Source organism: Barbus barbus, assembly GCF_936440315.1.
Source record: "Barbus barbus genome assembly, chromosome: 16".
Classification (NCBI taxonomy): domain Eukaryota; kingdom Metazoa; phylum Chordata; class Actinopteri; order Cypriniformes; family Cyprinidae; genus Barbus; species Barbus barbus.
In genome coordinates, this window is record NC_136744.1 from 12,989,097 (window position 1) to 13,009,587 (window position 20,491).

Genomic DNA, 20,491 nt, shown 5'->3' on the forward strand with positions numbered 1-20,491 from the left:
AGATGTAATGGCTGTTGCATCAAAACAATTTATCCAGGTTTAAAAATATGTATGATGCATATAGGCCTAGGTGATCTGGCAACAAATAAAACCATGCAAATCAGTTAGCTAAATATTAGCCTTAATTGGTAAGCTACCAAGTTTTTTTTTTCTCCAAAATTCCAGCTATGGGGCAAAGTGAGACAAATGTTGTAAGGTAAGTTGATTCAGCACTTTAACTTACCCCACCATAAGGCACTGAAGTTAAGTTAAATTTCTTAAGTATAAACAGGTATTTTAATGTGATATTATGCAACTTTAGTTTATCATATATATGCACACAATCCTTCTCTGAGAACCAGACAAGCTCTCTTTTTAGTCTGTTTTTGGGAAGGTTAAAACTTTGGTGTTCAACACATTGTTTTAGAAATTAAAACAATTAAAGATTGAAAATTAAACTTCATTTGACTGGTTTTATTTTATGTTTGCTTTAAGAAAATAAATATGACTGTTTGTAAAATGAAATTTGATTAAGTTAGTTTTTAAAAGAGGTAAATTATCTTTAAAATTCCACATGGGGTTGATGGTCCATCTTACCAACTGACTCGGGTCAACTTACCCCTAACTTGGGGCAAATTGAGCCACAGGAACATTTTTTTTAAGCCATACATTTTAGAACCCTTTGTCATCGATACATTCTGATCATTTAAAATGATAGGAAGCATCCTGAAATTACTTTAGATAAGTTGCTGGCTCAATTTAGCCCACAGCATTTGGCTCACATTGTACTTCCTTATCTTGAGGAACAAATAAGTAAAAAAATGGCTCATCTTACCCTACTATCACCTATAGGGCTTTTTGTATCCTAGCTAATGTCTGAAATAAAAATATTGAAAGGTCAAATAATAAGCCCAGTCATAACAAACTTATAAAAATAAATTTGTTTTATTAAAAAAAATAAAAAATTATGTATTTGCATGTCAGGGAGGAAGCGCGTACATACGGGAACTCTGGTTTTTCTCGCCGGCGCAGTTCACGTGCGTTAGTCCTTTCTTGCTTGCGCGGCGAGAAGTCACGGCGCGGATGGACAGGCAGAGTCAATAAAACAGCCTCTACTATCTGAAAACTGTCTGCTAGCAAGCCATAACAATGCCAGCCTATTTCCAGAGACCGGAGAACGCTCTTAAGCGGGCAAACGGTGGGTGAATGTTGTAGGTGGTCGTCTCTTGGGCTGTAGTCGTGGGTCTGGCTGCTAGCTCGATATGGCGCGTGCTGGAGTAGCCATGTTCCGCGCAGGCCGGATGTCATGTATGATGCAGCGTTTTAAATCTCCTATATTACTGCATCGTATATTTATCTTCTTAACGTACTTAAAGAAAGATCCTGATTTGAAATAAAGTGTAAATATTCTACATATTTGCTAAAAGAACAAAGATAGAGACCGTTTTTGTAAATGCTAACGTTACCATGTGTGCTAGCAAGCTTTTCTATTCTGCTAGCTTAGCAATAACAATTTATGCTATCGGAGTTTAAAGATTTATTGACAGTATGCACTAAGAAAATCCTTACAACTATAACAGTATTCCTTGTTCGTGAATGAAAAGCAAATACGTTGTCATTTGGACAAAATTATTTGGTTTAGCGTAACGTTAACTTACACGATTTATTTTCTATGTTCATATAATATTATGGCCAGCTGTAAATGACCTATTTGTGTTGAAAGTGGTATTTGATCAAATATTGCAGCAAGATCATGAAACATTTTACAGTGAATCAGTCCCATCTAGATGCTGTATATGTCATAAATAAACAAATTCCCAAAATCTGGTGGTCATGACAGCCTTTCTGTTGCTTTTCTCAGAGTTTCTTGAAGTTGGTAAAAAGCAGCCAGCTTTGGATGTTCTCTACGATGTCATCAAGAGCAAAAAACATCGAACATGGCAGAAGATACACGAGCCTATCATGCTCAAGTACCTGGAGCTCTGTGTGGATCTGCGCAAGAGCCACTTGGCAAAGGAGGGACTGTATCAATACAAAAACATCTGTCAACAGGTTTGAAACCATTTTATTTTTGCTATTTATTATTCCTAGAATGTTTTGACCTTGTAGTGTTTAATGAAAAAGTCATAAAATGATGGTGACATTTGCAGGACTCCAGTCATTTAGTCCACTTAAAGATTGCGTTCTTCTGCCTCCAATTTAGAATGCAGTGCTTACATGTCAAAATCCAATCAATAACTGATGCATAGAACCCAGCCTATATTTTTTGTTTTTCAATAATCCGTTACACTCGGATGAACGTCGCAAAATGAAAGAAAAGATCTGTTGCTACTTCTGTTTCATGCCAACTTCAAGGTTTAGTAATTTGTGTCGTAATGCTTTTTAGGTTATTTTTATACAATATTTGCAGTCATGGTGACTTTTTATTGTAGAATTAACCTCAATTCAATTGTAAGTTCTGTCCTTCTCAGGAAATTAATGACTGCTCCTTCTCTCATGCTTCAGGTGAATATCAAATCTCTGGAGGATGTGGTCCGTGCTTACCTGAAACTTGCAGAGGAGAAGACTGAGACTGCAAAAGAGGAGTCTCAGCAGATGGTGCTGGACATTGAGGATCTGGACAACATTCAGACCCCAGAAAGGTACAGGAAGCTAAAGCCCCACACAGTTCCTTCCTACTGATGTCTGTATAGTTTTTTGTTTGTTGTCGTTGTTGGTGTAATTAATTTTTTCTCAATTCAGAATTTCACTACATTTTGCTTCATGCAGACAGGACATGTTCAATTGCTATTGTTTTTAGTATTCATTAGGAACCTGCAAACATCCAGCCTCAAGTGAATTTTGAAGGGAGTGGCTCTGCCTAGATGATTGTGTTCCATAAAAGATTATCTGTTTATTTGTATTTTTTTCTGTGATCTTCAGTGTTCTGTTGAGTGCTGTTAGTGGTGAAGACACTCAAGACCGCACTGACAGACTTCTGCTCACGCCTTGGGTCAAGTTCTTGTGGGAGTCGTACCGCCAGTGCCTGGACCTGCTAAGGAATAACTCCAAAGTGGAGCGCCTTTACCATGACATTGCTCAGCAAGGTCAGTGTAAACCTCATATAACACAAAAACATTTGCTTGTGGGAGTTTTAGTATAGGGTACAGATAAGGGTTTATTTGTTAGAATTATGCAACAGGGGTCTGTAGAATTAGTAGAGCATTGTATTATATATCGCAGTCATGTTATGATACCAAAAATGTAAATTCCTTTGGTTGTGCACAAATTTCTTACAAAAATGTACATTTTCTCTCACAGCGTTTAAGTTTTGCCTGCAATACACTCGTAAAGCAGAGTTCCGTAAGCTGTGTGACAACCTGCGAATGCACCTGGGACAGATCCAACGACATCACAACCAGAGCACTGCCATCAACCTGAACAATCCTGAGAGCCAGTCCATGCACCTCGAGACACGTCTGGTCCAGCTGGACAGCGCTATTAGCATGGAGCTGTGGCAGGTCTCTGTGCTTCATACTAGGCACCAATGTACAATAGAATATATAAATATATTTAATATATAACATAAATATATTTATATTCAGTTGAGTTTAGTTTCCATTTATTCTGCAACTTTCAACATTTTTACAGTGCAAAAGAGAGTGCTTTCCATGCAAACAAAGAACAAAACTGTATTGATTACTAGGGCTGCCTTTAATAGTCGACTAGGGCTGCCCTTAATAGTCAACTAACCATTAGTTTACCAGAAGAGGCTTAGTCGATCAAAATTTCATTAGTTGCTTAATTGCAGAAAAAAAAAATCCACAGGACGTGGCGAAATCACGTAGTCCGTGACGGACAGATCATTAACAGCTGGTCTATGTGGTAATTACAGTACATCGTTCAAGACATCCAAATGTTCATTTCGTTCATCGACCTCAAATGTGGCTTATCATCTGAAACATGTAAGTAGCAGCAACATTACATGGCCGCTTCCTCTAACCACCTAATCGCTTAGAAAAATGTGTGCTATTGAAGTTTTTGTGCGGAGTGTTGAAGCTGAATAGTAGCGCACTCACTGCATGAGTTATCTTGGAGGCGCCGGTGCGATCATTTGAATTCAATTTAAAATACTCAATTTTTGCTCATACAAATGAGAATACATCTTTCAAATCTGTGAAAGGTCTACTTTTATTTGTGTGCACTCACAATAACAACAAAACGTTGTGCTTTTGTAAAATAACGTGCTTTCTGCCGTCTAGGTCTCTGTGAACTTGAGCTCCGTGTTTGCCTCACAGACATAAAAAAATATGTAGAAAATGTCTACTTTCAAATGAACCAATTCAAATGGAAAACAAATATTTTCAGATTATATAATCTGTATGAAATATGCACATCCACTGTGGAAATGACTAGAAAACACTTGTCAATTAATTATTATAATATTAAGGCAGTCTTCTTGCTGTTTTTTTCCTGAGGCATTCATAATCATTACTTCTGCCGGTGCGCTGTGGCAAGCTTTATGTGTGTGCTTTAGCGCTGATAGGCTATAGACAGTTGAAGGCTCATTATTATGAATTATATGGTTTATTAATATAAACATGCGATTAGTCGACTAATTGCTTAAAATTAATGACTACTAGTTGATCAGAAGAACCTTTAGTCGAGGGCAGCCCTATTGATTACAGAAAAAGATCAATAAAACAAATAAAATTATGGGATTCATATTAGTTGGGATTCATTTGTGAGAAAAAAAACTGACGTCCTATCTTTTTGCACTAGAGACTTTTTGTTTGTTATATGTTGCGCAAGCAAGAATGATTTGTTGATTATACTGGTTACTTACGTTCTTTTTAATCCACACAGGAAGCATTCAAAGCAGTTGAAGACATCCATGGATTGTTTGCCCTCTCGAAGAAGCCCCCTAAACCCCAGCTTATGGCCAACTACTACAATAAGGTGTCCACTGTGTTCTGGAAGTCTGGCAATGCGTTATTCCATGCCTGCACCCTACACCGACTCTATCACCTCTCCCGGGAAATGCGCAAGAACCTCACCCAAGAAGAGATGCAGAGGTGAGAATTAAATAAGAGCAAACATCAGATTGAATGAGGGTCATTTGTTTGATTTTGAATTTATGGGATAATTTTGCTGTCATTTACAGTAGTTAGCCATTTATTGAAATACTAATTAGTTTTGCTTCAAAGTGTTGCTGTGTGTTTTATTCCTTTCATTCAGAATGTCCACTCGAGTGCTGTTGGCCACTTTGTCTGTTCCCATCACCCCTGAGCGCACTGATATCGCTCGTCTGTTGGACATGGATGGCATCATTGTAGAGAAACACCGCAGACTGGCTACTTTACTTGGCCTTCAGTCTCCACCCACCCGCCAGAGTCTCATCAACGACATGGTAATAGCCATTCTATCCATTAGTCATTTTTGTAATCCCTTACATTTATAGTTTATTGAAAAAGATTGAGAACCTTCTTGGGTATTATTTGTGTCATAGGTGAGGTTCAACCTGCTTCAGTATGTTGTTCCTGAAGTCAAAGAGGTCTACAACTGGTTGGAGATGGACTTCCACCCTCTTAAACTTTGTGGAAGAGTGACTAAGGTGAATGGCACTTGGTTTATTAGTTACATTAGAATTACATTGTGACTGTTATTTCTGATTCAGTCAAGAGTTTTTCTTCTGAGTTTATAAGAATCATGTATATATCCACAATACAGTAATAGAAACATTCACCCATGCTGTACTCTTTAACCATTAGAACTCTCTTTTTTTAAGCTACTGACTTTCATAAACCTAATTGTTAAGAAGAGTGATGCACTTGTTAGACTATTCTGACACAACAGTCTTCAATGTTACAATGTTCTTGACGTCAACACACACACACACACGTTAAAGACACAATATTCATGCTGTGTATGTGTTCTTGCTGCTGCTGCGTAGGTGCTGAACTGGGTGAGGGACCAAGCTGAGAAAGAATTAGACCTGCAGCAGTATGTTCCTCACTTACAGAACAACACCATCCTCAGACTGCTACAACAGGTTGGCTTGATCATCTACACCCAAGCGTCTAAAAATTACTTGGGGAATCTGTGCTTGCTTCAATCTTCTGCAAATCTTCAAATTCTGTCTTCTGGGTTTTAATATTCCAGGTGGCTCAGATCTACCAGAGCATTGAGTTCAGCAGGTTGGCATCTCTGGTGCCATTTGTAGATGCTTTCCAACTGGAGCGCTCAATTGTAGATGCAGCACGGCACTGTGACCTACAGGTATAGCAAAAAAAAAAAAAAAAAACATTTTATCTTCCACACGCAGTCTCTAAATCAAGCATCTTAGTAGTTAATTACATGGTCAAGGAGAATTTCCAGATTGTTCAAAATGTTGTAGTGACTTAAAGTTTGTGTATTGACCCAAAGGTGCGCATTGATCATACATCTCGAACACTGAGTTTTGGCTCCGATCTGAACTATTCTACTAAAGAGGATTCTCCAGTAGGTCCGTTCCTACAGAACATGCCCTCTGCACAAATACGGAATCAGCTCACTGCCATGTCATCCTCCTTGGCTAAAGCCATCCAAGTCATCAAACCTGCCTCCATACTGGTAAGACAACTGCAAAGTTTAATCGATTATCTCCCTGCTGGTCAGTGCTATTTCAGTTTCATTATCAACTGTAACTTTGCCCACAGCAAGAACATGAGGAGCAGAGTCAGCAGGCCATCACAGCCTACCTGAAGAATGCCCGCAAAGAGCATCAACGCATCCTTGCTCGCCGACAAACAATTGAGGAACGCAAAGAGCGTCTGGAGAGCCTTAACATCCAGAGGGAGAAAGAGGAGCTGGAGCAACGGGAGGCAGAGCTTCAGAAAGTGCGCAAGGCCGAGGAGGAGCGTCTTAGACAGGAGGCAAAAGAACGAGAAAAGGAGCGCATCATGCAAGAACACGAGCAAATCAAAAAGAAGACAGTGCGTGAGCGACTAGAGCAAATCAAGAAGACTGAGCTGGGAGCCAAGGCCTTCAAAGACATTGATATTGAGGTACTGAGTTTGTTAGGGTAGTGGCCACTTAGGACATACCAGACTTTTATTGGCCAAGTTACCTGGGAAAATGAAATATAGACTGCATTATCAGTTGAAAAACAGTTTATTTTTATTTAATTATTTATTTTATGTCTTAGGATCTGGAGGAGCTGGACCCTGATTTCATCATGGCCAAACAGGTAGAACAACTAGAAAAAGAGAAGAAAGAACTTCAGGAGCGTCTGAAAAACCAGGAGAAGAAGGTAGAGCTTATATTACACATTCATTGAAGTATTTTGTCTTTGTAAATAAGTATGTTGGTAAACTGTTTTAAATGTAAGAGCATTTAGGGTTAATTCTGTGCAGCTGAGTATAGGACATTGGAATATTACACTGGAGTGATATTATTATGCATATTCCAGATCGACTACTTTGAGAGAGCCAAGCGCCTTGAGGAGATTCCTCTGATCAAGAAAGCCTACGAGGAGCAGCGCATCAAAGACATGGAGTTATGGGAGCTGCAGGAGGAAGAGAGGGTAATAATCCTATACTGCATAGAATTACATTACCTTTACCCTCTGGTCCAATTTTCAGTTTTTTGCTAAAAAAAAAGTCCCCCACGTACTTGAACATACTTCAAACTACAGGTAAATTGAAAGTATTTCTTCAGGCCCTACTTGTTCATTGTCTGGTTATAGTTTAATTCAGCAATTTATTAATACCTAAATGAGAGGGACTTGTTGAATAATGTAATCATGCCATGTTGTTTATTGTAATTGAAGCTAAAGGTTGTTGTTTATCTGTTGCTCAGATCAGCAATATGAAGATGGAGCGTGAGAAGGCATTGGAACACAAACAGAGAATGTCAAGGATGATGGAGGACAAGGAGAACTTCCTGTCCAAAATTAAAGCTGCTCGAAGCTTCATTTATGACGTAAACAAAACTTAAATTTCAAGTGTCATTTATTCAATTAATGTTTTACAGATTATTTGCTTTCAGTAGCTATTGTAGATGAAGTCCTTGACGTTTAGGATGTTGATGCTCCTGGTAGCTAAGCTTTGAGCAATTCTCATGTACACAGGAAAAACTCAAGCAGTTCCAAGAACGTTTGGTTGAGGAGAGGAAGAAGCGTCTTGAGGAGAGAAAGAAGCAACGTAAAGAGGACAGACGAAAGGCCTTCTATCACCAGAAAGAAGAGGAGGCTCAGAGAATCCATGAGGAACAGCTCAAGAAAGGTTCTTATTGCCGTTCATTAGGGCTGCAACAACTAATCGATAAAATCGATTATGAAAATCATCGACAACGATTCTTATTATCGATTAGTCGGGTCTGCCCACAGTGCATGTCCAATTTCAGCTGGTTGCTCAAATTACAGCACTAAATAACGCATTTCTATGGACAAAATGCATCTAAAAATAGTGGAGGAAACAGAATGAGATTCTGCCGGAGAAGTACGTGATCCAATCTGCCCAAAACATGAAAATTCTTTATTTTAAGCTTTAAGTTAATGCATTCGCGTAATGGCTTGGCCTGCAGGCGCTTTGACAGATGCGTGTGCGTCCTCAGCGCAAAACCGTTCAGTTTACGGTCATATCCTTATCTAAAAATGGCACAGTCACGCGAGCATTTTCATTTTTGCATAAAGGTTCGTCCTGACAGGCCGTGTTAAGTTTAAAAAGTCGTATGAGCGCCGGCGCGGCGGGTGCGTGCACGCGCTTCAGACAGACGGAACACAGAGAGGGAGACTGTTCAGTGCAAAAATATCCATTGTGCTGAAATATCTGTTGTTGAAAGTTCATTTAAGGTTTAAAAGTCAACATGCAGTGCAACTATTTTATGAGAGTAGGAACTTAAAGGGATAACAGCATGTAATTGTCTGTCTGAATATAAATATGAGACGCTTCATAGCTGCCTTATAACAGAATAAAATAAATGACAGTAAGACGTGACTGTGATCAAAGTGAACGTGTTCCTGCAGAACATTACTCTTACCTGTTGGTTAACACTGAGTTTGTGTTTTTATTCGTCTTTATTATCTTTATTATTATTTAAATAGCGATTTAAACTACTCACTATATACAATGCTTATTAAAACAAATTTATGTAAGGTTTTTAACAAGTTATGTAAGGTTTGTGCCACGGCTGCTCTAAACTAACAGTATTGGTGATTACCAAAATCATGTTTTGCTTTCTGTATCGGTTAGTCCTCCAATATGCGTACGCTATTTAGTAACAGTAGTAGGCTATTTTTAATGCTATATAAAAATTATTGCTGTTATCTATGAAAGAAAACCAGAGCACTTTATAGTTTTTTTCAGATACCCAATTACTGTCAAAAACTACATAAACAATGCAAGCAAGAATGCAAACTGTTATGAGGCCATTTTTGTTATTATGTGAATAAATACTAATTAGTTTTTCCTGTTTGTAATTTGCCCAATAAATGACAATAACATTTTTAGATTTAAACAATTTTTTTGACATATTTCTAAAATGTGTTTTCTCTTTATGACGGGTGGTCTAAGAAATTAAGCACTGTATGTTTTCATAGAATTCAGTTGGCACATTTTTTTGAAAGACATAGGGCAGAATGTGGAATAGTGTTTTTGTCAATAAAATAAAAATATTTTTTAATCCGAATCATCGGCCAACTAATCGATTATGAACATAATCGTTAGTTGCAGCCCTATTGTTCATTTACTCCTAGTTAAGTTATTCGTTACAATACTTTTTTTTTTTTTTTTTTGAAATACTTATATCTTTATTTGATATGAACTTTTGTTCACTTCTTTTCATTTTTGAATTGATAATTGGTTTTGTGTTTTAGAGCGGGAAGAACGTGAACGCTTGGAACAGGAGCAAAGAGAGGAGGAAGAGCGCGAATACCAGGAACGCCTGCATAAGCTGGAGGAGCAAGAGAGAAAGCAGCGTGCCCGACAACAGGAAATTGAGGAGCGTGAACGCCGCAAGGAGGAGGAGAAGAAGGCACCAGAAGAAAAACCCAGCAAGGTAACTGCCAAATGTGCTTATACACCATACACTACCATTCAAGAGTAATATTTATGAAAGAAGTGTCTTATGTTCACAAACCCTGGATTTATTTGATAAAAATACAGTAAAATATTATTACATTTTATAGTATTATATTTTAAAATGTAATTTATTCCTGTGACTGGGCAAAAAATTAGATTTTTCAATGAATCGTTTTTTTAAAATGATGTAGATTCGATATCGATTCTCAAAAACGGATCGATCTTTTCCAGTATTTATTTCAGCAAGCATTTAACACAAGATCTGATTAATGTGAATTTTATCATTAGTCTTCTCCAGTAGATGTCACCTTATTTACCTTGTACGCAGAGGCGGACAAAGTACACACCTCCATTACTTGAGTGAGAGTACAGATACTGCTGGTCAAATATTACTCCATTTGTAAAGACAGATTTTTACTTAAAGCTGCAGTCTGTAACTTCTTTTTTTTTTTTTATTAAAAATGATCCGAAATCAATATTTGAGCAAGTATGTAACCAGCCAGTGTTCAAAACTATCGCCTTACTTTAGCCCGATTCACAACGGTTAGTTTATAATAATGTTTTCTAATTTGAGTGGTACGGTTTTCGTGGGAAATTCGCGCATGGCACTGTGTCATTACGTCACGTCTGTAAACATAAAGAAGTTGTCCCGGCTAATAGACTATATCGCATGTGAGGATCCTGCAGGTGGAGGATCTTTTATAGCCTTTCCTCACAGCAGCTAGAATAATTAAATGTATCATTTTGATGGCGGATTGTAATCCAGAAAGTATTATGTGTTTAAACACATGTGAATGAAATTAAATTATATTCCAGTTTTAAATGTGCTTCTGATTACAGATAGCCTGGGATTACACAAGATTTTTATTTGAAAGAAAACAAGTTCGAAGAGAGCATAGTTTGCATTTTGGGTTAAAAGAATTTCTTAATATGAAATTCGAATGGTATGACAATTAGAGATTAGACTGTGTACAGAAATTGAAATCTACATGCTAATACACACTATACTCATTGTCACACAATTCTGATGTTGTTCACATTAATAATTTGAGAATAAAGTAGAACAATAATAATAATTTGCATGGCTTGATGTGATATGAGCTAACCGATCTTTAGATTAAATCACCATTGGTAGCGCGATTTATGGTAATGCTTTTTTCCTCAATTGGGCAGAACAAACGTGGCAGACTTGTTACTTGTTCAGATGGCAATATACTGTGAAAATTCATATTTGGGTCATAGATTCTAGCCTACGTCTTGGAATATGTGATTCTTAAGTTCAGTATCCACACCGGTGCGGTGACTGACAGCTACACATTCACCTCAAAACCAAAAGTAACTGCAATTCCAGGTTTTCAAACAGAGATGGCGACAAAGAGGCAAAACTTACGGACTGCAGCTTTAAATAAAAGTACAGAAGTACTTGCTTTTAAAAGTATTTAAGTACCAAAAGTAAATTTCCTTTTTTTTTTTATGCACCGTTTTATTATTGTTGTACGTAATACTTGCAATACCTCTGAAGCAACTTACAATGCATTACACCTACTGAAACGCTAACTAGCTTGTAGTATCTTTGAAATAAAGAGCTTGTAGAAGGTTAAAAACCTATGGGAAAAATTATTTAACACCCCTACCCACCCCCACAAAAGCAGGATGGTAGTGATCTCTCACAGCTCTGGCAGTGTGCACGCACATCTATGTGTAGCCATTCGTCCACATTTGAACCGAGTGGACAGTGAAATTGCTGTAAATACAGAATGAAAGAAAAAAAAAAAATCAAACCCAGCAACACAACTGTAGCTGTTTAACTTTACTACAGCAACACTGCTTTAACAAAAAAGCAAAACAGCAACTTATTTGACATCAAAACAAAAATTTTAAAATGCTGTCTAATCGCTCTCGCGGTACTTTGATGTCACACACAGAATGGTCTGTGCAGAGCTGCTTCAAGTCCAACACCTATTGTGTTTTATTATGGAGACACACAACAGTTCTTCTGTGGCTTTATATGTAATATTTTCACGTACACAATTTAGCAAAATCAGATAATATTGTGTCTAATATATACTGCCACAATATTAAGTACTTATTGAATTGTTGTAAATATCACATTTGCAAGTGGTCAGTGTTCAAAAAATGCTGGGAAATCACTTAATGTAGCCCTACAAGAGTGATTACTGATAAACTGTCTGAAAAAAAGTCAAGTTTTAGAGAAGAAGAAAAAATCACCCACTGACTTTCAAAGCTGCTAAATAGTTATGACTTTCTACTTCGAGGATCTTGATAGAAATGTAGTGGAGTGAAAAGTACAATATTTGTCTTTCGATTGTAGTGAAGATAAAGTCATAAGTTTCCAGAAAAAATAATACTCAAGTAAATGTACTTGCTTACTGTCCACCTCTGTTTGTACGATGTTACAACAGAAAGCGTGTCATTTCTGTCAAGGCACTGTGATTTCCGCAATGAATGAATATATTATATACAGCTTCTGCAGTCTCACTATATGATGACATGAACACACGGATATCCTCTCCAGCTGCTCTAAAATGCTAATTTCATTAGCATTTTACCATTTCATTTGAGAAAACTACCGTCATATCACATACACAGCAGCTGCAAGTTATTCACGGCAACCCGTCAAACTAAAAGTTTGGTTTAACGTGAAGAAACTGTGACACAAATATATTACTATTGTGCAGTCTTAAGACTCAATGTAACAACAATACTACTACTACTACTAATAAATATTAATAGCTTTGTAATTCAAATTTAATGTAATTTAAAAATTAAGAATCAGATTGGATCGAATCGAATCGAGAGCTTGTGAATCGGAATCGGGACATCTGAATCGATACCCAGCCCTACATGTGATGGCTAAGCTGAATTTTCAGTATCTGTTACTCAGGTCTTCAGTGTCACATGATCCTTCAGAAATCGTTCAAATATGCTGATTTGGGCTGCTTAATATTTTTGTGGAATTTTTTGTTCTCCAGGATGCCAGAACAGCAGTTTTGTAACAATTATTTTGATCAATTTAATGCTCCCTTGGTTAACAGTATTAATTTCTATAAAAATTAACACTTCAGAAAAGTGTTAACACACTATAAAAATTTACATTTCCATTTTAACCAGATGATGACTGCATACTGTTGTTCAGATATAAAATGGATAGTGTTATATCTTGGTCTAAATTTTAATCGTTTTCTTTCCAGGACTGGAGTGAACGTGAAGAAGGAGGCTGGAGGAAGCGTGGTGAGGGCGATTCAGAATGGCGACGTCCTGTTGGTGACCGGTAAGAGTTTTCACTTTAATTGATAACCTCATGCGGACAAAGATTAAAAACAGATGCAGAGAATCGCGATCCATTATTTTTTTTGTTTTTCTTCCAGGGACTGGCGTCAGGAGGGGCGTGAAGGCCCTGAAGACAATGATAAAGAAGACCGTGACCATGAAATGCCCTTCCGTAAAGGAGGAGAAAGTTCTCGTCGTGGTGGTTCAGATGACAGAGGACTCCGCCGTGGCTTTGATGATGAACGAGGTCCACGCCGAGGAGGAGACGATGACCGTGGACCCAAACGGGGCTTTGATGATGACCGTGGGCCCAGGAAGAGCTTTGACGATGACCGCGGTCTCCGAAGAGGTGATGACGACCGCGGACCATGGCGTGGAATGGACGATGACCGTGGCCCCAGACGAGTTGATGATGACCGTGGCCCAAGAAGAGGCTTTGATGATGACCGTGGACCCCGTAGAGGCATGGATGATCCCAGAGGGCCTCGACGTGGGGCAGATGATGACTGGGGCCCCAGAAGAGGAGGGGATGATGAGAGGGGAGGCCGCAGGGGTATGGATGACTCTGGCCCACGTCGTGGAGATGACTCTAGAGCCTGGAAACCTCTTGGGAGACCAGGTGCGAGTTTGTGGTATTTCTGTTTCTTTTCTTGCAGAGGGCATGTTGCCAAATATGTGTGTTAAAGAGTTCATATCATGAGGAATCTAATTTTCCTGTCACAAAGTAATGTGATCCAATCATCTGTTATTGAAACAGGGGACAGTTTAAACCACAGCTCGTTCTTAAGTGCAGCAAAGTGTCATTTCATTGGAGAAATTTATTTGGTCTTAAAGGTACAACAGCAAAATAAAACCCATTTTATTCCAGAGGTCAGAGGAAAGATGGTTGGAAAATAAAAGGTGAAAAAAGGAATTATTAATTTAGTTGTTGGAAATTATTCACTAATGTATGCGGACATCGGACGGAACAAAAATATGACCCCTTTATATGGTATTTGATCAGTGGAAAGTTGGTTTGTGTTAACTATAGTCAGTTCAGTGTCCATTTTTCAATTGTCTTTTCAAGTTGTCTTTTCAACTCATGTTATTACTCCTTGTAACCAGTTGGAGGTGGATGGAGAGAGCGAGAGAAGGCTCGGGAAGAAAGCTGGGGACCTCCTCGTGATACTGACCATGATGATGGTGAGAAGGAGGGAGATGACCATCACGAGGGAGATCGATTTAGAGATCGCCGCCCTCCCAGGTAAAATATACACAACTTTATCTAACAGTTTACTCTGTATGAAAAATACAAGTTTTTTCTGAAGGCTTTTCTGTTATGATAAATGTGAGCGCTTTGTGTTTTGAAGTAAAAACGTGACTGTTGCATATTCTACAGGCTTGTGGTTTCAGAGCAGTTGCACATTCATGCCATGCAATTGCTTATAATGTACTACTTAGAACAATGCTTACGTCATGGTATTTAGGATGTAATCTGTTGTAGATGGTTGTATTAGTGCATGTTTTGCTTCTTTTTGAATTAGCATCTGTAAGTAGTAAAGAATAGACACGCATAAATTTTTTTCCCCCTGATTTTTTCTTTTTTTTTTTTTTTACATAGTAATTAGAATAAAACATGTTTTATTTTTTTTCTTTAAACAGTGATTGTTTTGCTTAAAAGCAGTATTAAGTCCTTTTGGTCCTTAGGCTTATGTAATTGAATGAAATATTTTATAAAACAGGTTCCATACCTTACGTTTTCAGATCTTAAGATCTACCCATTTACTATTTGCTGGAAATCTAGGCTCATCCAGTTGGCATTAAGTTTAATGTGAATGTGTGCATGTGCAGAGAAGAAGGAGGTGGCTGGAGAAGAGGTGGTGCTGAGGAGCAAAGCAGTTGGCGTGACTCTCGTCGTGAAGACTTTGGCCGTGATGAACGCCGTGACATGCGGGACCGCAGAGATGACCGCGACCGTGATCACAGAGCTCCCCACAGAGACCATGATGAAGGTTAGTCTCATGATCTGCCTTGCACATCTTTAATGCAGTCGTAATATTTTCGCTCATTTAAGTTTGCACATATAGAGCCTTTTGACAGATTTGATTAAAATGAACACTTGTTTGACATGAAGGTACTGTATCAGTGGCACAGATAAAGCTGTTTATAGTGTGGGGTCATGAGTAGGGGTGGGAATCTTTAGTCACCTCACGATCCGATTCCAGAACGATTCTTGATCTACTTTTTTCCCCCTTATTAATTAATTAGTTTACCGACTTGAGAATTTTAAAATCCTTACATTTAGCTACATATCCTTACAAAAGTAATTAAGTACTTTTTAAAATAATGAAAAAAATAAATAAAACGGTTGTAAGTTAAGAAGTTTAAACTAATATAACTTCAAAACATACAAGTAGCAAGTAGCAAATAGAAACATATAACAAACAACAAACAAAGAGTGCTTTCAGTATTTAAGATTATCTGAACGTTTTCCATTCAAGAATTGTAAGTGATTTTTCTTCATCTTAACTGTTGTTTTTTACTATGACATCATAGATAGCGGGAGGTCTATTAAGCTGCATTCACGCACAAATCTCTTTTGAAATATAAGAAGTAATGTGGTTTGTCCTGTCCGTTTAATCCCTTAAAACATAACTGGTTGTGTTTGCATGAATTTTGCATAAATCCATTTTGAAACGCAAGTAGCCTACATTAAACCACTTACACGGAGTCGCGCACAGCCGCATGCGCAAGCAGTCTACACAAACAAAGCGTGCGTCAGCATTTGAAATAGAAAGCAGCCTTCTGTTAGTGAGGTTCATATTTTAAATATATAAGTCCACTGCATTCCAAACCACATAAATGACTTCGTAGAGCATTTGTAAGGAAAATACCAACGGGCGAGACCGCACAATTCAAGTGTAACATCAAACAAAGCGCGCGTCTCTCACAGCGCATCCTGTGCAATGAAGCTTGTGAATGTCGTGGTAATTCGCTTCAACCTTTCCGAACTTTATGAAATATTATTTTACGGAGGGTTCGAGTGGTGTATGTGTGTGAGGAATTGGAAGCAAGCAGAATACGGGTGTTTCTAAAGCAAACTCGGCGTCATCGCACATCTGATTAAAAAACTAAGCTCAGAATCGATCCAGAATTGTTGGAGAGAGAATCGCGATGCATCAATGGATCGATTTTATTTTTATTTTTTTCGCGCACCACTAGTCATGAGTGACTGAGTTAATAATAGAAGTTATAACAGTAAATTTATTTACTGCTTTTTTTTAAAGCTCTTATCCAAAACTAAATCCCAGACGTACATCTAACAGACCAAACTCAAGTTGCAACTACAAATGCATGATACCACAGTCCAAATGCCTCCAAACATAGCCATGTTGCTGCAAACAGTTGCCACAAAGTCTAAAAATTGCAATTGAATCCAATAATGTCCAAGTTATTGATGTTTTTTTTTTTTCAAACAAAACAAGATGAGCAGTTCTGGTTTAAAGTGGCATCCATGACAGTAGGTGTTGGTATTAAGTCCAAGACCCTGGGACAAAGCTGAGCAAGTGAAATATGCTTGGGGTACCTTTTAAGAGGTCAGTTTCTTACATCTCGTTTCTTAACTCAAAGGTGGTTCATGGCGTCGTGGTGGGGAAGAGCGCAAGGACGAAAAAGAGGCTCCTCCCAGACCACGTGACCAGGACCGTGATGGCGGTGAGAAGAGCACCTGGCGCTCTGACAAAGATAAGGAAATCCAGCGCCGGACCAAGAACGAGACGGATGATGATGGCTGGACCACTGTCCGCCGCTAATGCTAAAGCATCAGAATTTTTTGCTTGATGTTGTACTAAGCCTTGATGTGGTCTCTAATCAGTACAGATCATTGCTTACATTAACATGAAATGCATAAAGCTTTGCCATAGAATTACAACACTTGCAATTGGTTTTCAAACATGGCAATTTATATTTCATCCCTTTTTAAAAACTTACATTTGACAAGTAGCTCATTCCTTTTTGTTATGCATGCTTAGAGGATTAAATTGGTCACACAAAATTAAATGGATGTTTTTTTTTCTTTGAGGTGCGGATGTTGTAGAACATGAACGTGTGGTGGTGAGGTTTTGAGATGAAATCATCAGGTTATCTTTACAGCTGTCTCCATGCTGTAGTTGCTGCTCATGCTGTGGTTGTATGCCCTCTAGAAATATGAAAAAAACTTTATTAATAAAGTCGTTTGCTCATTAAATGACCATAATTTCAGTTCTTATACAGGAGAAGACAATATAATGCTTTTTGTGTCTGGAATAAGTATCAATATTATTTGAGTAGTCTTTAGACTCCTCAGTAGATGATTATTTTGCTCACTAGGGGTCACCAAAATCTCAGTAAGGTTTTCTGAAGCTTTAGACGGCTTTCTTCATAAATGGACCAAGAACAATTGATTGGATCCCTATAATCTATTCATTTATGCTGTTGTCAGTAGAAAACAATAGCGGTCTTTTGTGATTTTTCCCTGTTTGGTGGCAAATATGACAACAAAAATGCAGATAATTCTAACAACACCGCCATTTCAGTATAGCGAGATTTTATCTCTACAAGAAAACAATAACAATGGCATAATCCAGTTTCAAACTCGATTAGGATGGTCTTTTTCTTCCAGGGAAGTTTTAGGTGGTGTGACGCCTGTTTCTAAAGACCTACTGGCTCTTGGTTAAACTAACTGGGGTAGGAGGACCACACGCACACGTTGCTGAGAGGTAATCCTCGGTAAACCTCATCAATGCGAGTTCTTAGTTTCATGCAACAGCTTCTTTGGATCGTGATTCTTCCCGCTGCGAGGGTGATAAACTTTTGCTCGCATTATATAATTATGCAGAAAAGACTAGAAGAAAGAAACAATTATGTCAGTGGTCTTTGTTGCATTCTAGAGGAAAATCCACAATTAAGGCCAATAATCCCGCAATTGGAGCCTCAAATTCCCACGCAAGAGGTTATGAACTCCCAAACTAGATTAGACCCCTATATTTGCTAAGACCTACTTTGTGAAGTTTGACCACGGGTCACCGTGAGTAAACTCCGCCGACCTCGAGCTGGAGGGATGTTGCTTGTGAATATGGGATATATGCCTTTAAACGGCACGTATCGCTTAATCTGTGCATCTGCCACCCAGTTGTCCTATATTTCAGTCTAGTTCCAGTCATTTAACTGGATCTTATAAACTCTAATTTCGAAATAATGTTTTATACCTAGTTTATAAACTTTATAAATGTAGTCTTGCAGATCTAAATGTAGCCTAACTGTTAAGTATTTAAATATGAATTATAGCAAACTAAAAAAAAAATTACGGCCGCTACGGCATTTAAAACTGATGTTAGGACAACGAACATAAAGCAAAAATGTTGAACAGTGTGATGGTTTCTTGTAAAATCTTAAATTGCACTGTACTTAATGCTTTAAGACATTATTTTGTATGACCTATAGCAGCCTACACTTAAAAATAAAGGTGCTTCAAAAGGTTCTTCACAGCGATGCCATAGAAGAACCATTCAGTCAAAGGTTCTTTAAAGAACCATCTCTTTCTTATCTTTTTATAATCTGAAGAACCTTCTTTCGCCACAGAGAACCTTTTGTGTAACAGAAAGGTTCTTTAGATGTTAAAAGTTCTTTATGGAACCATTTTTAGGAAAAGGTTCTTATGGTATCCTGAAGCACCTTTATTTTTAAGAGTGTAGTGTGTATTTTACACATGTGGTGTGTGTAAGAAATAAATATTAAAACTGATAACTCAAATGCTTCATCGACTTATTTGATGAGAACGACTAAAACAAGCATGGTTGGGCTAACAGTACATATTTCGTATAGGCTGTTATGCATTTATTTAAGTTTCAATCGAATTTCATGGCGGGATTCGAATGTTTTCGTCCTTCAGACACACTTGTGTTATAGCCTATTTAATAGAATAGCCTATATTGAATTAAATGTTCATTTGTAGCAACAAGTGCAATTTCTGAATTAGTTTCCTACTGGGCTGGTTCACTAATTAGCCTTTTGCGCTTTAAGTGGGGATACAATTAGAATTCAAAAGTAAAATGCAAATAATTAAAAACAAAACTGCATATTGTTTTGTCAGCATATGCTGGCATACTAGTAGAAAGACTTTTATAAATACCAGAATAATTTTCGATAGGTCTGCGCAAAGCCTTTGTGTTTGCATGTTATTGCGTGGAATGAAAAGAACAGCTCTGAAAGGTAATTTATTGTATTGAAATTGATAGGCCTTGCACACTGAATACATGATTGTGAATCCTGTTTGACGATATAACATAATTCAGTTGACATTTCTCTTGCAACGCTCTTCGAAAAGCTGTTCATGGGCGTCAGTTACATTTCATAACATCTTTTCAAAAGCCATCCACTTAATTATTGCGTATCCGACACATTTTTTGAAGGATGGATATAATAAATAGTCGAATAAAGCTCAATGCGCTTTTGTCTTCTAATTCCAGGTCTACGTCACCTTTTAAACCTTTTGTCTTTTAATTTTTACACCGAAGAAAAATCACTTTGGAGACTAAACCGATATGCTGGTATCGATCAAGTATTAGTGCTTTTGATAGCTTGTGCAAATGAACGACAGCCTATAGGCTTATATGCACTGAGAACATTATTATTTTGAAACCTTAATTTGGAGATAGTTACAGATCAATTGAAATAATATAGGCTAACTAGTCTACGTAAACATGAAAAGTGAAAATGGTGAGACCTGTAAAGTTAACGAACTGATCCTTTATTATTATTGATGTGGTTGTTGTTTCTTGGGGTTGTACCTATTAACATTTCGTAGGCGATCTATTTATGTGTTTAGGTTGTGGGCCCGCAAAGTGATGCAAATTACAAAAAGTGCATTTTGTAAAAGTACCAGCTGGTGTCGCACTATCCTCACAGTTCAATGCGCAGATCCAGGAGCACTCTGACCCTCTCCGAGGAGCAGCAGATCCTCAGTGTGCGCCGTATTTTGTTCTTTAGATAAAACATATCTAAATTGATTTTAATAGCATCTGCCTTATTTAGCAAATACACAAAAGTCAGACAAGTGTAAAAATTACTGACAATTTCTTTTGTCCCTTTTTTTTCCCAAAAATATGAGTAGTTTATTTCGTTTCACCACTTCGCCTAAAAATCAAAATGTAGCCTAGTGGCTT

At 37.8% G+C, this 20,491-nt stretch overlaps 1 protein-coding gene across 1 annotated transcript; it reads left to right on the forward strand.

Annotated features, from left to right (window-relative positions):
* Window positions 1-1,004: 1,004 nt before the first annotated feature.
* LOC306882874 (eukaryotic translation initiation factor 3 subunit A-like) lies at window positions 1,005-18,620 on the forward strand. The gene is made up of 22 exons (XM_079437858.1): window positions 1,005-1,177; window positions 1,841-2,031; window positions 2,485-2,621; window positions 2,902-3,065; window positions 3,280-3,479; window positions 4,825-5,033; window positions 5,197-5,368; window positions 5,468-5,572; window positions 5,912-6,010; window positions 6,121-6,237; window positions 6,385-6,570; window positions 6,657-7,004; window positions 7,145-7,249; window positions 7,409-7,522; window positions 7,798-7,920; window positions 8,069-8,222; window positions 9,815-9,996; window positions 13,232-13,311; window positions 13,409-13,929; window positions 14,415-14,553; window positions 15,141-15,301; window positions 16,920-18,620. Exons 1-22 carry the CDS (start codon window positions 1,129-1,131, stop codon window positions 17,099-17,101), a joined length of 3,738 nt encoding a protein of 1,245 aa, XP_079293984.1. The 5' UTR covers window positions 1,005-1,128; the 3' UTR covers window positions 17,102-18,620.
* The last annotated feature ends 1,871 nt before the right edge of the window (window positions 18,621-20,491 follow it).

What these genes read in the sequence shown, in the direction of transcription:
- LOC306882874 (XM_079437858.1), top strand. Translation starts at nt 1,129, where the DNA reads ATGCCAGCCTATTTCCAGAGACCGGAGAACGCTCTTAAGCGGGCAAAC. An exon ending in TTTGTGGAAGAGTGACTAAG is followed by an intron (nt 5,573 to 5,911) that starts GTGAATGGCACT and finishes GCTGCTGCGTAG; the next exon opens with GTGCTGAACTGGGTGAGGGA. An exon ending in AGAGATCGCCGCCCTCCCAG is followed by an intron (nt 14,554 to 15,140) that starts GTAAAATATACA and finishes GTGCATGTGCAG; the next exon opens with AGAAGAAGGAGGTGGCTGGA.